Source organism: Heptranchias perlo, chromosome 3, assembly GCF_035084215.1.
Source record: "Heptranchias perlo isolate sHepPer1 chromosome 3, sHepPer1.hap1, whole genome shotgun sequence".
In the NCBI taxonomy this organism is placed as follows: domain Eukaryota; kingdom Metazoa; phylum Chordata; class Chondrichthyes; order Hexanchiformes; family Hexanchidae; genus Heptranchias; species Heptranchias perlo.
Window position 1 is genome coordinate 85547004 of NC_090327.1, and position 14735 is coordinate 85561738.

At 43.1% G+C, this 14735-nt stretch overlaps 1 protein-coding gene across 14 annotated transcripts in view; it reads right to left on the reverse strand.

Annotated features, from left to right (window-relative positions):
• The window catches only part of epb41l3a (erythrocyte membrane protein band 4.1-like 3a), a 210532-nt gene that overhangs the window by 72397 nt on the left and 123400 nt on the right, over window positions 1–14735 (reverse strand). For all 14 annotated transcript variants that reach the window (XM_067980708.1, XM_067980719.1, XM_067980706.1 and 11 more), the window contains one exon: window positions 2822–3040. In XM_067980708.1, the coding sequence (XP_067836809.1) occupies window positions 2822–3040 (219 nt within the window). The remainder of the gene's footprint in view (window positions 1–2821; window positions 3041–14735) is intronic.

Genomic DNA, 14735 nt, shown 5'->3' on the forward strand with positions numbered 1-14735 from the left:
TTCTGGGATACAGAACAGGAAATCTGTGGTTTGCTTTGCAGTGCAGATGAAATGGAGGAAAATCAATTGGTGTAATGTGATGACTAAAACTGCTTAAGTGAACAGTGTCCCAGAGATTCCTATACTTCTTTGAGTCCAGAAACAAGAGCAGTGGGCCATTTGTAAAGCAATTGTTCCACATTATAGTGTCTTGCAGCAGTGGGGCTTAGTGACAAGTTTTACACATGAGGAGCACTGTATAACTGCATGTGGTTGCTGCTGCCATCTGCTTTCTGACAGCATGGCAGATCCAGTAAGTCAGCACCACGGATGACAAAATCTACATCCCCCACTGCTATGTCACTGTCTGTTAGTGCTCCACTGTGCCACTTCCAAAGTCTATATTGTCTATCCTCCCAAAACTGCACTGTTGAGGTCCTCAATTACAGGAAAAGGTCTGAGAGCACTTTACAATAAAAAGGAAAGGGATACTGAACATGAGGAAAAAGGAGAGAAATGGAGGGTCTAGGATAGAGAACCGAAGGCACAGTCGAAGGGGAGAGTTTTGTAAGGAGCAAGATAGGTGGCAAGGTGATAAGTTGGTAGAGAATTCCAGAGAACAGCCATCAATTGTGAAGCAGATGGAATAAGGGCTGAGCAGAAGCCCAGTGTTAGAGGAGCAGAGCAGGGGGTGTGAACCTAAGATAACAATTTGCATTCATATAGTGCCTTTGAAGTACAAAACTGCAAGGCATTTTACTGAGGAGTAGTAAGAGGAATGGAACACTGAGCCAGGGAGAGAGCTTGGAGGGGTCGTTGAAGGCTTAGCTGAAAAATTGGGTTTTAAGAAGGTTCTTAAAAGGAAGACAAAGTAGAGAGGTGAAGGGTTTTTAAAATATATTCATTCTCGGGATGTGGGCATCGCTGGCAAGGCCCACATTTATTGCTCATCCCTAGTTGCCCAAACTGAGTGGTTTGCTTGGTCACTTCAGAGTAAACCACACTGGTATGGGACTGGATTTACATATAAGCCAGACCAGGTAAGGACTGCAGCGTTCCTTCCCTAAAAGGACATTAGTGAACCAGTTGAGTTTTTTTTAAATTGAGAATTCGACAACTTGATGGTCACTTTTATTGATACCAGATTTTTTTTTTAAAAACTGATTCAAATTCTCAATCTGCCATGGTGGCATTTGAACTCATGTTCTCTGGATTATTAGTTCTGGGCCTCAGGATTATTAGTCCTGGGCCTCAGGATTATTAGTCCAGTAGCCTAACCACTACACTACCGTACCTCTATGAGAGATATTTCTGGAGAGCGTGGAGCAGGAGGCCAGAGTCAGAAGACCAAAGGTCGCAGGGGGGAGGGAAGTCTGAGGGAGGTTGTGTGGATAGAGTGGAGTGAGGCCACAGAAAGATTTGACTACAAGGATGGGAATTTAAAATTTAATCTGCTGGGGTCAAGAAGCCAGTGTAGGTCTGCAAGACCAGGAGTGATGGATGAGCCAGAGTTAGTGAGTGATAGGATACGGGTAGCTACACTTTGGACAAGTTGGAGTGTGGATGAAGGAAAACTAAGGAGAGCATTGGAATAATCGATTCTGGAGATGGTAAAACCATGAATACGAGTTTCAGCAGCATAGGGACTGAGGTGGCGATGTTGTGGAAATAAAAAAAAGTCTTGGTTTTGGAGGACATAGGGCTTGAAGCTCAGCTCAGGGTTCAACACGATGCCATGATTTTACAGTCTTGTTCAGTCTGAGTAAGGCCAGGTAAGGGGTGCGGAGTTTGTAATGGGCACTGCGGACAATGGGCAATGTTGCCAATGCTCAGCTGAAGGAAGTTGTGACTCATCCAAGAAGTGATATCGCACACTTAGTCTAACATCACAGATGTGCTCATGGGGTCAATAAAAGTGGTGGTGAGGTAGAACAGAGTGTCATCAGCATACACATGAAGCTGATACCATGCCTGCCAATGATGGACAGCATAGCGATGAGGTGAGGGAGGGGCCAAGTATAGGTCCTTGTAGGGAAGAGAAGCCATTGATGGACATGCGTTGGCTGCATCATTAGATAGGCGTGGAACCATTCATGGGCAGTCCCACGAAGCTGGAACAAGAGGGGAGGCGGTGGAGGATGACAGCATGATTAACACAGTTAAATTGTGCAAGAAGATCAAAGAGGACAAAGACGATAATACACCATAATCACATTCACAGATGATGTCACTTGTGACTTTGGCCAGTGCAGTCTCAGTGCTGTGACAGGCAAAAAGTGGGACTGGAAGAATTTGAACAAGGAGTTTCAGGAACATTAGTGAGGAAAGGGAAGTTAAAGATGGGTTGTTATGTGCTGAAGATGAATGGCTCAAAGTTTGGCTTTTTGAGAAAGGAGTTGATGACAGCAGTTTTAAAAAAGCCTGAGCAAAGGAACATCTAAAGAGGGGCATTTGATACGGTCACAAAATTTACAGAGTACTTTGGGTTTCACCATAATTCATTTACACAGGCCTCATGCAGCAGACCTAACTCATTTTCCCTTGCTGTTGTAGAAATCTAATGTTGTTCAAAGTTAAAACTTCAAAAGCAACAATTCGTACTTCGTTGAGTTCCTGGAGAGTTAGGATTTATTAAAATCAGTAGCGCCTTATTCAATTTGTCTTTTACAAGCAACATCTTTATTAACCCATTAGCTTTAACTAAACCCAAGTATACACAGATAGCTTGTGGAGTATGAATTTGTGGGCCTGCCTATAAATGACTCATAGGTCAATGAAAAACAATTTGTTCAGCTTTAAAACACTAAACTAGATGCTTTATTATATATGCTATTGCACGTACTTGTGGCTTTTGTGTAGTTCTATCACCTTTTCTTCCAGTTCTTTAGTCTCATTTGGAGCAAAGCGAAACTCACTGATGTAGTCAGTGCCATACTCATCTGGGTCATAGTCCCCAAGTTCTGCCTGGACAGTGTAGGAACCAAGCAACGCATGCGTGACAAAAGAACATGGCAATCTTCCAGAGACAATATCGTCCCTCAGCTGTAGACACAAGTAATACCTAAATGGAAGAAAACACATTGAAGCTTGAGATTTTTCAAAACCACAGCACTTTTGGATACAATTTTAACATATAGATGCTTCCAAGAGTTGAGACATCACATCCAAGATTTTTACAGGATTTGTATTAGGAAACACACATTCCTGACCCAAGTTGCACTTTATAGAATGATCCCAGGATAGGCCATATTCAAAATTTGATTTTTAATCACTATAGTCCAAACAAAAATAAAGAACAGTGATGTGTTAGATTTGATTTAAATACATGTCACCATATACAATTATTTTTGAACTGCTATGATATAGACTGAGAACAAAAAAAAAATCAGGGCAATCCCCTTCTAGCAACTTTTTCAGCAATAAATTAAAGGAGCTATAAAAGCTGTACTTTTGTGAGCACTTCCCAGTGGCTGAAAGACATTCTATGCTTTCAGTGGAGCAGTGCGGAGAATAATGAAATCCAAAGAGCGAGCATTGAAACATCACAAACATGCCTAGCCAGATAAACTATTTTAAAACAGTAACTTTGAACAGGAGATAGCTGACACAGATTTTTTAAAATAAAATACTTGGCTTTAAAATAAGTTTAGAAGAACAATCGCTACATATTTGAGAATAAGGCTGCAAGGTCATATCCTGAGTAATTCTTTAAAAAGATAATCCGAAGTCACAAAATTAGAGCGCCTCAGAAATTATACAATTAATGGATTGTCTACCCAGCATTTTTTTTTAAAATAAATAGTTGTAATTTTCTTAAATGAAAATGCATTTACGATTATTCCAGGCTACCATTTCAAATTTAATGAAACTGTATTTAATATTAATGAAGTATTCAACAAAGTTCTCCCTCTAAGTTTAATTCCACATTTTATTCAAAATGTTTTTTTTAATAATATGCACAATGTTTAATGGGCTGGAGATTTCTCATGCTGGATCTCTGCTCATTTTATGCTTCACCTGCATTTCCAGTGGGGGTTTTAATGGGCGCAAGAAGCTACCACCTGAAATAGGGCAGAGCTCTGGTTGAATATTTGAAAGATGTCCCAATGACAGAGTTGGATGTCCTGCCAATTTCCCAACATTACCATGGCCCTGCATTTCCATTGGCATTCTATGATCTCTGCCATAACTTCAGCGGGAAATTGGTGAAATCCATAAAAACAGTGTGAACATCTATTTTTAGCTGTTTGTTGTTTTTCCAGTCATTCCACCGATCTCCCATCGGACAAACTTTGCCAAAATTCCAAGCATACTGTGTTTATCATGATGTCATCTACCCACCCATATAAAATAGACATCCAGGGTGGACAGGGACTAAGCTGTATATGGAATTTCATTTCGAGAATCTAGTAAAATGATTGCTTCTCAAATTTACCAGCAGTATGTATACCTTGTATTTTTGGTGTTGAAAAGAATGAACTTGCATTTGTTTAATGCCTTTTATGATCTCAGAATGTGCTCAAGTACTTCACAGCTAATAAGTTAACTTTGAAGCAAATTCACTGTTGTTTTGTAGGTCAACATGGAAGCCAATTTGTGCACAGCAAGATTCCATAAACAGAAAATACGATAAATGACCAGGTAATCTGTTTTGGTGATGATGGTTGAGTGATAAATTTTGACCACGCCACATGGAAAACTCCCCTGCTCTTCTTTAAATAGTGCCATGAGATCTTTTACATCCACCTCAACAGGCAAACAGGGCCTTAGTTTAATGTCATATTCAAAAGATAAGGGCACTCACTCAGAACTGCACTGTCTTTTTGCTGTGTCACTTAGGTATGTGAATTGTTGTGTGTAAGAATATGGTTTCTGGGTCATGAGGAAGTCTGCAGTTAGATAAGGGATGTGACTATTAAGAACAATTGAAATTACTTGGATCATTAAAAGACTGCTGAAACAGTTAGCACCATAGAACTGATATCAGCAGAACACAGTAGCCGAATAGTATAAAAACAGGGCATGTGGGACCCCAATTTTAGAGCTTTCAAGATGGTCGGAGGTCCACAAGCCAAGCTTGATCACCTTGAAGTCCGCGGGAAAAACCAGGTTGTACCAAAGCTTGTTGTTTGATATAACTGTATTAGAACATTATTCTTGGGTCTGTAATAAAACTTGCTGATACAAACACACTCGTGTCCGAACCATGTCGAATATTATTGAAAAGGATTAAAAACTTTTGATAGCAGTGATAATATTTTCCAACATATTGGTGACCCTGCAGTGGGCACGAGTTGTTTAAGTGATTGTAATACGTGAGACTTATTATAGAACGCCTCTGAAGTAATTAGATGCCTGGGGAGGAATGTTCGGTTGGAACCGAAAAGGGATAGCTGATTCCTCGGCGGGGGGGGGGGGGGGGGGGGGGTAAGAGAGAGAGAGATATCCCTCTTGCGGAAACCGTGGCAGAGATGCAAGAAGATTTGGTGTCGACTCTTCAGAAATATGTCGACGGTAAATTAGGGTTATGTAGAACATTGATAAAAGATACCGATAATATAAAAGACTTAGAGATCCTGCTATAGACCCTCACTAAGGAAAAAAAAACGTAAGAAAGATGATTGGAAAGCAGTACTCTTATTGTGGCAAACTCTACTGATAACCAAATTAAAGACAGAATTAAGTAGACAAGGGGAGATTATTAAACAGCATGATATAGAAGCAGAAGGAAGTCAGAAAGTATTAGCCGACAAAACATTGTGCTATGAAACTCTCATGGCATCAGTACCCTGGCTGCAATAAGGCACAGAAAGCCAGAGTGTGCAGGGCGGACCTAGTGGAACAAAAGGAACTAGTGGGGAAACTCGAGGTAAAAGTGGAGGAATTAGGGTCCACACTGTGGGGGGTGCTTAGTCAGAACCGAGACGATCAGCATGAGGCTAATAAATGATTAGCATGATTAATCACAATTAATATAAAAAAAGAGATTAGTGAATGAAAGGAGTAATTGAAACAACACAAGGGTATGTTTGCAGTAACCAATAGGCAAATTAGTACTGAAAATAGCAGGAGCGCGTCCCCCTGGGAGGAGATAGATTATAAGGATTTGGCCGAGGCAGTCGATGAGTACGAGAAAAGAAAGAGGAAGAAAGGGAGAGAGAGCCGCCAGATGAGGGAGACAATGGCCAAAGTCCCAAGGCTAGAATTATGCCGTTAAAGGTAGTTAAGCTGAATGCGACAGGGGAACGCACAGGGGAGACTGCCATCCCCTACGATGCCTGACAGTTAAAAGAGGTGGCATAACATCTCAGCTATAAAGGTCCGAGAGGACCCAGTACCAGTCTGGCCCAGTGCGCCTATTCGGGCTTGTCCCATATTTCAGGCCGCCGATAATTGCATTTCTTATAAGCGCTGTTGCAACTGCTGCATTGGGTGTCCATTTTTACATCCTCTAGTTGAGGTCCTGATAAATGACCTGCAGTCCACACTTCAGGCAGGCGCATAATAATCGGAGTGTTTCTTGCATAACTTCCCCAGTGAAGTGGGTTCCTTGATCCGATTCAGTGGTGTCCGGCAACCCCCACCGGGTGAATAAATGTTCAATCAGGACCTTCGCTGTTTGATGGGCATTGTTTCTTACTACTGGGAAGGCCTCCACCTATTTCGAGAAACAGTCTACCACAACCAGGGCATATTGCTTCTTTCACGCAGTACGAGGCAATGGCCCAATGTAGTCAATCTGCAGGCATTTCCATGGCCCTGATGTGGCTTTAACATGTCCTGGTGGAATTTTAATTTTTGGGCCGGGATCATATTGGGCACTAGTGATACATTGGTTTACTATATCCTTAACAACGTCGCCCATTACCGGCCATATGTTCTGGAGTAGCCTCTGAATCAGGCCATCTCCCTTCTGATGTCCGCAGGACATATGAGTCCATCGGACAATTTCCGTACATTAGGGGGTAGGAATTATCACTCATTCTTGGTAACGTATCATGCCATCCGGGCTTACAATGAGTCCATCACCATTTTTAGGGGCTTTAGGAGGCCAAGATGCCGTGCCCGCAATGGTCTCTGTTTGTTTGATCAAGGAATCCTGGTCCTGTAATTCATCAAGTTCAGTGGGTTTGGTGTAGGGATAACGGGGGTCATTAAGGCTGAATCGGGGTGGGTTTGGGCTCCAACTTTCATCACCCTGCTGAAGTGGTTTACCATCGGCTGAGGTAAAACTCCGCTTTTTCCAGATGGACAAATAGTCCGTTAATGATAGGCATGTCAGATGGCTGTCGGAGAAAACAGTCAGGGGTCGCTGCCTAAGTCCATCTGGAGAACATATGCCACAGCTGCTGATTCTGCCTGTTGGGCTGAACAGCCTCCCATAAGGTTTACTACTTTCTCTAGCCCCAGTTCTGACATGTAAATGCTGAAGCTAGCTACCGGGCCTTTAGGGGTTAAGATGCTGGAGCTGTCTAAAAACAGCTGTACCGAGTCCGGCTGTGGATGGATACCAAAGGGACCCTCCCCGGGCTCCAGGGTATCAATCGTACAATCATGGGGTGTTCCTGGGATTAACAATCCTTGTGCCAAGTGCAAGGGAGTAGAAATGTGTTGGACCTCCATATTGTGCTCTTGAAGACCCAACGTCCACCGTGCAATGCGATTATTAGATAAGGTCCTGTCTCTCAATTTGCCTCATAGTAGCAATTCGGTGGGGGTGAGGGCCATAAGTATGATTACTTTCAAGATTTGTGTCTTCTGCAAATTTTGAAATTGTGCCCTGTACACCTGAGTCCAAGTCATTAATATTTTTTTTATTCGTTCATGGGACGTGGGCGTCGCTGGCGAGGCCGGCATTTATTGCCCATCCCTAACTGCCCTTGAGAAGGTGGTGGTGAGCTGCCTTCTTGAACCGCTGCAGTCCGTTTGGTGAAGGTTCTCCCACAGTGCTGTTAGGAAGGGAGTTACAGGATTTTGACCCAGCGACAATGAAGGAACGGCGATATATTTCCAAGTCGGGATGTTGTGTGACTTGAAGGGGAACGTGCAGGTGGTATTGTTCCCATGTGCCTACTGCCCTTGTCCTTGTCCTTCTAGGTGGTAGAGGTCGCGGGTTTGGGAGGTGCTGTCGAAGAAGCCTTGGCGAGTTGCTGCAGTGCATCCTGTGGATGGTACACAATGCAGCCACAGTGCGCTGGTGGTGAAGGGAATGAATGTTTAGGGTGGTAGATGGGGTGCCAATCAAGTGGGCTGCTTTGTCCTGGATGGTGTCGAGCTTCTCGAGTGTTGTTGGAGCTGCACTCATGCAGGCAAGTGGAGAGTATTCCATCACACTCCTGACTTGTGCCTTGTAGATGGTGGAAAGGCTTTGGGGAGTCAGGAGGTGAGTCACTCGCCATAGAATACCCAGCCTCTGACCTGCTCTTGTAGCCACAGTATTTATATGGCTGGTCCAGTTAAGTTTCTGGTCAATGGTGACCCCCAGGATGTTGATGGTAGGGGATTCGGCGATGGTTATGCCGTTGAATGTCAAGGGGAGGTGGTTAAACTCTCTCTTGGTGGAGATGGTCATTGCCTGGCACTTGTCTGGCATGAATGTTACTTGCCACTTATCAGCCCAAGCCTGGATATTGCCCTAGTGTTGCTTCATGCAGGCACGGATTGCTTCATTATCTGAGGGGTTGCGAATGGAATGAACATGTGCAATCATCAGTGAACATCCCCATTTCTGACCTTATGATGGAGGGAAGGTCATTGATGAAGCAGCTGAAGATTGTTGGGCCCAGGACACTGCCCTGAGGAACTCCTGCAGCAATGTCCTGGGTCTGAGATGATTGGCCTCCAACAACCACTACCATCTTCCTTTGTGCTAGGTATGACTCCAGCCACTGGAGAGTTTTCCCCGATTCCCATTGACTTCAATTTTACTAGGGCTCCTTGGTGCCATACGGACAAATGCTGCCTTGATGTCAAGGGCAGTCACTCTCACCTCACCTCTGGAATTCAGCTCTTTTGTCCATGTTTGGACCAAGGCTGTAATGAGGTCTGGAGCCAAGTGGTCCTGGCAGAACCCAAATTGAGCATCGGTGAGCAGGTTATTGGTGAGAAAGTGTCGCTTGATAGCACTGTCGACAACACCTTCCATCACTTTGCTGATGATTGAGAGTAGATTGATTGAGAGTAGACTATATATCAAGAAAAGCAGTGGTCCTAGTACTGGCCCCTGGGGAACTCCACTGTATACCTTCTCCCAGTCCCAGTCCGAAAAATAACTGTTCACCATTACTCTCTCTTTCCTGTCACTGAGCCAATTTCATATCCAAGCTGCCACTGCCCCTTTTATTCTATGGGCTTCAATTTTACTGACAAGCCTATTATGTAGTACTTTTGTTCGAAAGTTTCTCTTAAAAATGTGTCTGTGAGATGTTTGTTTTCAGTGTCAGCTCCACCCTCTTTATTAATATCTTTTCCATATGCATATTATTTTTGAGGTGTTGAGTCCTTTTGGTTTTGGTTTTGATTTTGAACTAATTTGGAGTAATTGACAGATTGAATGTTTGATTAAATTATATGACTGTAATGGCCACCCACAGAAAACCAGACAGCTAGTTATTTAAACTATGTGGCCATTCCTTGGGCTCAAGACCTGGGATTATCACATAAAATTTGGCACTCTGCATTCATAATCCATTACAGGGATCAATATTTTTAAGATGCATGAAAGTGTGAATATAGTTGTCAAGTATGTTCATTTCAATTTAAGATTGTGCCCCCAAAATATTTGAGATTTGAAGAATACTTTTGTGCTTTACATTTGTACAAAACACTGTTTTCTTAATTTGGTCACTGCAAGTCATAAATTTTACGCTTGCCATATAAGTGAATAAATAATTGTGTCAGATATTAACTAAGAGCATATATCACATCATGCAGGGATATTATTACCAAGGTTGAACCATGAGCCTATTGCTAGCTAGCATATTGGGCTGCGTCTTGCCCCTCGGTGAAGCTGGGAGTGTGTCGTCACCAATGATGCCAGGCCATGGTCAACATGGGAATTTTTGGCGTACGTACCAGCAGGGAATGGGCTTTGATTGACGTGTTTCAGCAAGGGAAAAGAACCAACAGCTATCAAGTGTTACTGGATGAATGTGAACATCAGTAAAGGCCGTGACATTAAGCCTTTTGGCACAGCCTATATGGGTGACACTAAGAACACCTTTTCATTCCCTAATGGGACACAGGCAATGACTCTCAATTTCCCTCAGGTCTGGAAGTGACATGCTGATTGCTATGGGTGCAGTAGAGGAGCCAGTAGGGAGTCATCCAGGTCCTTCTGCTTAAAGTAATCAAGAATGCAGAATCGTCAGATGCAACTGTCCATTCAGCCTCTACCAGATGCCCAATTGCTGACAAAGGTCCCAGTAAAGGTTTATTGGTTTTCAAAACATATGAGACCCTATATAACGATATGAGATTTGAAATCTTCCCTGTTGTTTAATTTTTCAAATATTGCTCTGCTACCAGGTTTATGTACTGAAACTTACGAGATGCTTTACCAACAGATGTTGTCCAAGAAACTGCGACAGTTCATGGAGAGAAACTCAGGTCAAGATATAGATGCAGTCCCAAGGAATAACCCCACAACCCCCAGTAGACAGAGAGGAAGACGGGAAGTGGCTAAATGGTGGGTATAGGGGCTACAGCAGGGATGGCTGCTTGGAACAGGATAGATATAGAAAGCATGTGGGAAGACGATGAACCCATGCGAAAGCAATTAAAGGGCATTATGAAAGGGGATAATAGGGTAGTGACAGGGTCATTGGATGAACAGCAACAGGTTTTAGTGACTTTGAAGGAGATGGTTAACAACTTTAGGCAGACTCAGGAGAAAATTAAAGAAATAATAAGCGACACAAAGACATCTAAGACTCAGACCTCCAAAGAGATTCCATGCAGCACGTAGGGCACATTTATGCTGTCTCAGGTGCAAACGGGATTGGAAGATATTGAGAACAATCATATCCCTTCTTTTATAACTGATGAACACCTGGATAAATGAACTGGTGATAATGGAGGAAACCATTTTAATATTAGGTGCCTGGGATCTGTATGCCCAGTGAAACACTCCTGTGAAGACAGGAAAGACGGACAAGTTTTCATTGTGATTATTACCATTCTATGCCTTCCACCTGATCAGAAGCCTTCAGGGGTCTTCAAGGTGGAGTCCATAGGCATCCTCACAAGGTGGCATACATAAGGAATTGGTTAACCATCCAAAGGTATTGGTAAAGGATGGTGAAACCTGGGTAGCACCAGATTTATCTTGCTGTACTTGGATCAGAGGCGCATGGATGTGTCGGTGTGATGTCACCCAGAACAGTGTCCCGGCTTGTGGTTTCACCCTAAATGAGCACTGTCCTAATTGGACTGTTAGTATTCAAAGATGGAAATCGAGACAGGCAGGACACAAATACATGGGAAGGGGTCATTACTGTGTGGCAACATTGGACTTGGTTTACCGCCATGGGAAACAGGGGTGCCCTGTATTAACACCATCATTCTGCTTTACCCATGAGTTACCTACGAGAATTGAGAGTTCCGTCCTGATCCCAGTGAACGTTCATAATGCTATGGAAATTCAAGTGGAAATTGGTTTAAGGGAAGAAGCCCAGAAGGCGGTTATACAGTTTGGACGTGCGATTCCACCACTGTCAGAGTTTTAAAACCATACTTGACTGGACGGTCACATCAGAGCGCCAACTAATTGAATTACAACAAAATGCGGCCTAGAAAGGGACGTAGGACAGCTAGGGGAACATAAACAAACAATATGTAACGTAGGACAGGGTCCTTGGGTTCGAATTCTCTCACAGGTTTTAATCCTGGCTAAGTTTGTTCTTATTGTAATTGCTATTATAATGCTTTGTGTAGTATCTTCCATGTGTAAAAAGCTGAATATGCAAATATCTCTATCCACCCGTGGATATAGGAACATTAGACATGGGAGCAGGAATAGGCCATAAGGCCCCTCGAGCCTGCTCTGCCATTCAGTAAAATCATGGCTGATGATCTACCTCAACTCCACTTTCCTGCCCTGTCCCCATATCCCTTGATTCCCTCAGTGTCCAAAAAAATCTATCAATCTCAGTCTTGAATATACTCAACGAATGAGCATCCACAGCCCTCTGGGGGTAGAGAATGCCAAAGATTCACAACCCTCTGAGTGAAGAAATGTTTCCTCATCTCAGTCTTAAATGGCCAATCCCTTATCTTGAGACTATGACCCCTAGTTCTAGATTCTCCACCCAGGGGAAACAGCCTCTCAGCATCTATCCTGTCAAGCCCTCTAAGAATTTTATACGTTTCAATGAGATCCCCTCCTATTCTTCTAAACTCCAGAGAAAAAGGCCCATTCTACTCAATCTCTCCTCATAGGACAACCCTCTCATCCCAGGAATCAATCTAGTGAACCTTCGTTACACCCCTTCTAAGGCAGATATATCTTAGGTAAGGTGACCAAAACTGTACCCACTACTCCAGGTGTTTTCTCACCAGAGTTCTATATAATTGCAGCAAGACCTCCTTACTCTTATACTCCAACCCCCTTGCAATAAAGGCTAACATACCATTTGCCTTCCTAATGCTTGCTGTACCTGTATGCTACCTTTCCGTGCTGCGTGTACAAGGACTCCCAAATCCTTCTGACTACCAACATTTCTTAGTCTCTCACCTTTTAAAAAATATTCTGCTTTCCTATTCTTCCTTTCAAAGTGGATAATTTCACATTTCTCCACATTATACTCCATCTGCCACCTTCTCGCCCACTCACTTAATCTGTCTATAGCCCTATGCAAGAATTGTAGTGCAACTATTTGTTATTTTTCAATGCTGTGTATTGTTGCTGGTGATTATCTTGTACATATTGCTTGGGCTGGCCCTTGTTAGATTGTAGGAGGAAACAAAGAGCCTGGTTAGAGGAGAGCTCTATCAAATATGAAGGACTAAAAGGATGATTACAAACAGATGAAATGAGACAAACGAGGCCTATCGAAGCGATATGTATATGTCTATGTGTGTTTTAAAATATAATTTCAAGGTAGTATTAGGCAAGCCCAAGAAAAATGTTAAAGGGGTAAGATGAAAACTGACCCAGAGCGGTTCCACTCAGGTTCAAAAGGAGGGAGATGTAAGAATATGGTTTCTGGGTCATGAGGAAGTCTGCAGCTAGATGAGGGATGTGATTACTAAGAACAATTGCAGTTACTTGGATCACTGAAAGATTGCTGAAGCAGTTTAGCACCAAACAACTGATACTATTGAAAGACTGCTGAAACAGTTAGCAGCATCGAACTGATCATTAAAAGACTGAAACTAATATCAGCAGAACATAGCAGCTGAATAATATAAAAACAGCACATGTGGGACCCCAATTTTAGACGGTTGGAGGGCCACAATCCTACGGAAGCCAAGCTTGATCACCTTGAAGTCCGCAGGAAAAACTAGGGTGTACCAATGGTTCTTGTTTGATATAACTGTATCAGAACATCGTTCTTGGGTCTGTAATAAAGCTTGCTGTTACAAACACACTCGTGTCCGAACCATGTGGAATATTATTGAAAAGGATTAAAAACTCTTCGTAGCAGTAATAATATTTTCCAACATTGTGGTATAGCTTCCCCTTTGCCCCCCCACCCGACCCTCCTCATATCTAACCAACAGAGGGATGCCAGGCAGGTAAGACTGCTCCAGAGGCACTGTGGACCAACCCACCAGTATCCCTACACCAGAATCTACAGGCAGATCTCCATTTGTCAAAAGATGTGCAGGCTTCAATTTACGAGGAACATTGTCATGTAGTTCTGCAGCATGCTGCACGCTGACTTGCATCAAAATTCCTCCACAGGCACAGCACTGCCAATAGATGTCAGGATCAGAGCTGCCCTAAACGTTTATGCTGTGGGTTCATTTTAAGCTACCAATAGGTACATCAGCAACATAGTCAAACAGGTTGTCCATAGCTGTATAAAACAGGACAAAAGAGTGATACACTCTTTGCTCAAGCAAGTAATTTCATCTCCTTCTCGACGGACATCTGAAAACAGCAGGAGGGTGCTGTGCAGTTTTACAGAGTGGGAGAATTTCATAGAAGGACCCAAATGGCAATATATGCTCCCTTGAACAATACTGCTACCTACATGAATAGGAACAAGCTCCAACCTCTAAATATACAGCTTGTTTGTGATCATCAGCTCCCTGCTGTGCAGATCAATACTTATTTCCTAGAAAGCTATCCTAATACTTTCATTTTAAGGCAGTCCACCCGTCCCACCAACATTCAGCCCTGAAAGGCAAAGCTCAGGACAGCTCCTGACCAATCAAGGTTATCTATCCTCTGCAGCCATTGCTCATGACATCTCTGCAGTATCCCTGACATCAGCTAAACATGGTAAAAAGTTGCATTTATCTACCAGAATAATTGTTGATCAGTGGAATGCTGAAGCAGTATTCCAAGTATCAAGGAAGATCTGGAAGTACCTTATAGTACAGTCCAGGTAAGGTTTCAAGGGCGGTTGTTGTGTGCTGTATGCTGCAAAACTTTGACCTGCAAACATTTATCATGAAAGCCTCAAAGATGGGCGGCCTCCAAGCGTATCGAGGCGGGGGGGGGGGGGTCATTAATAAGAATAAGGCATACATGAAGAGACTGCAGAGCGAAACCTGGTACTTGCTGCAAGAGCCTCTCAGCAAGCTCT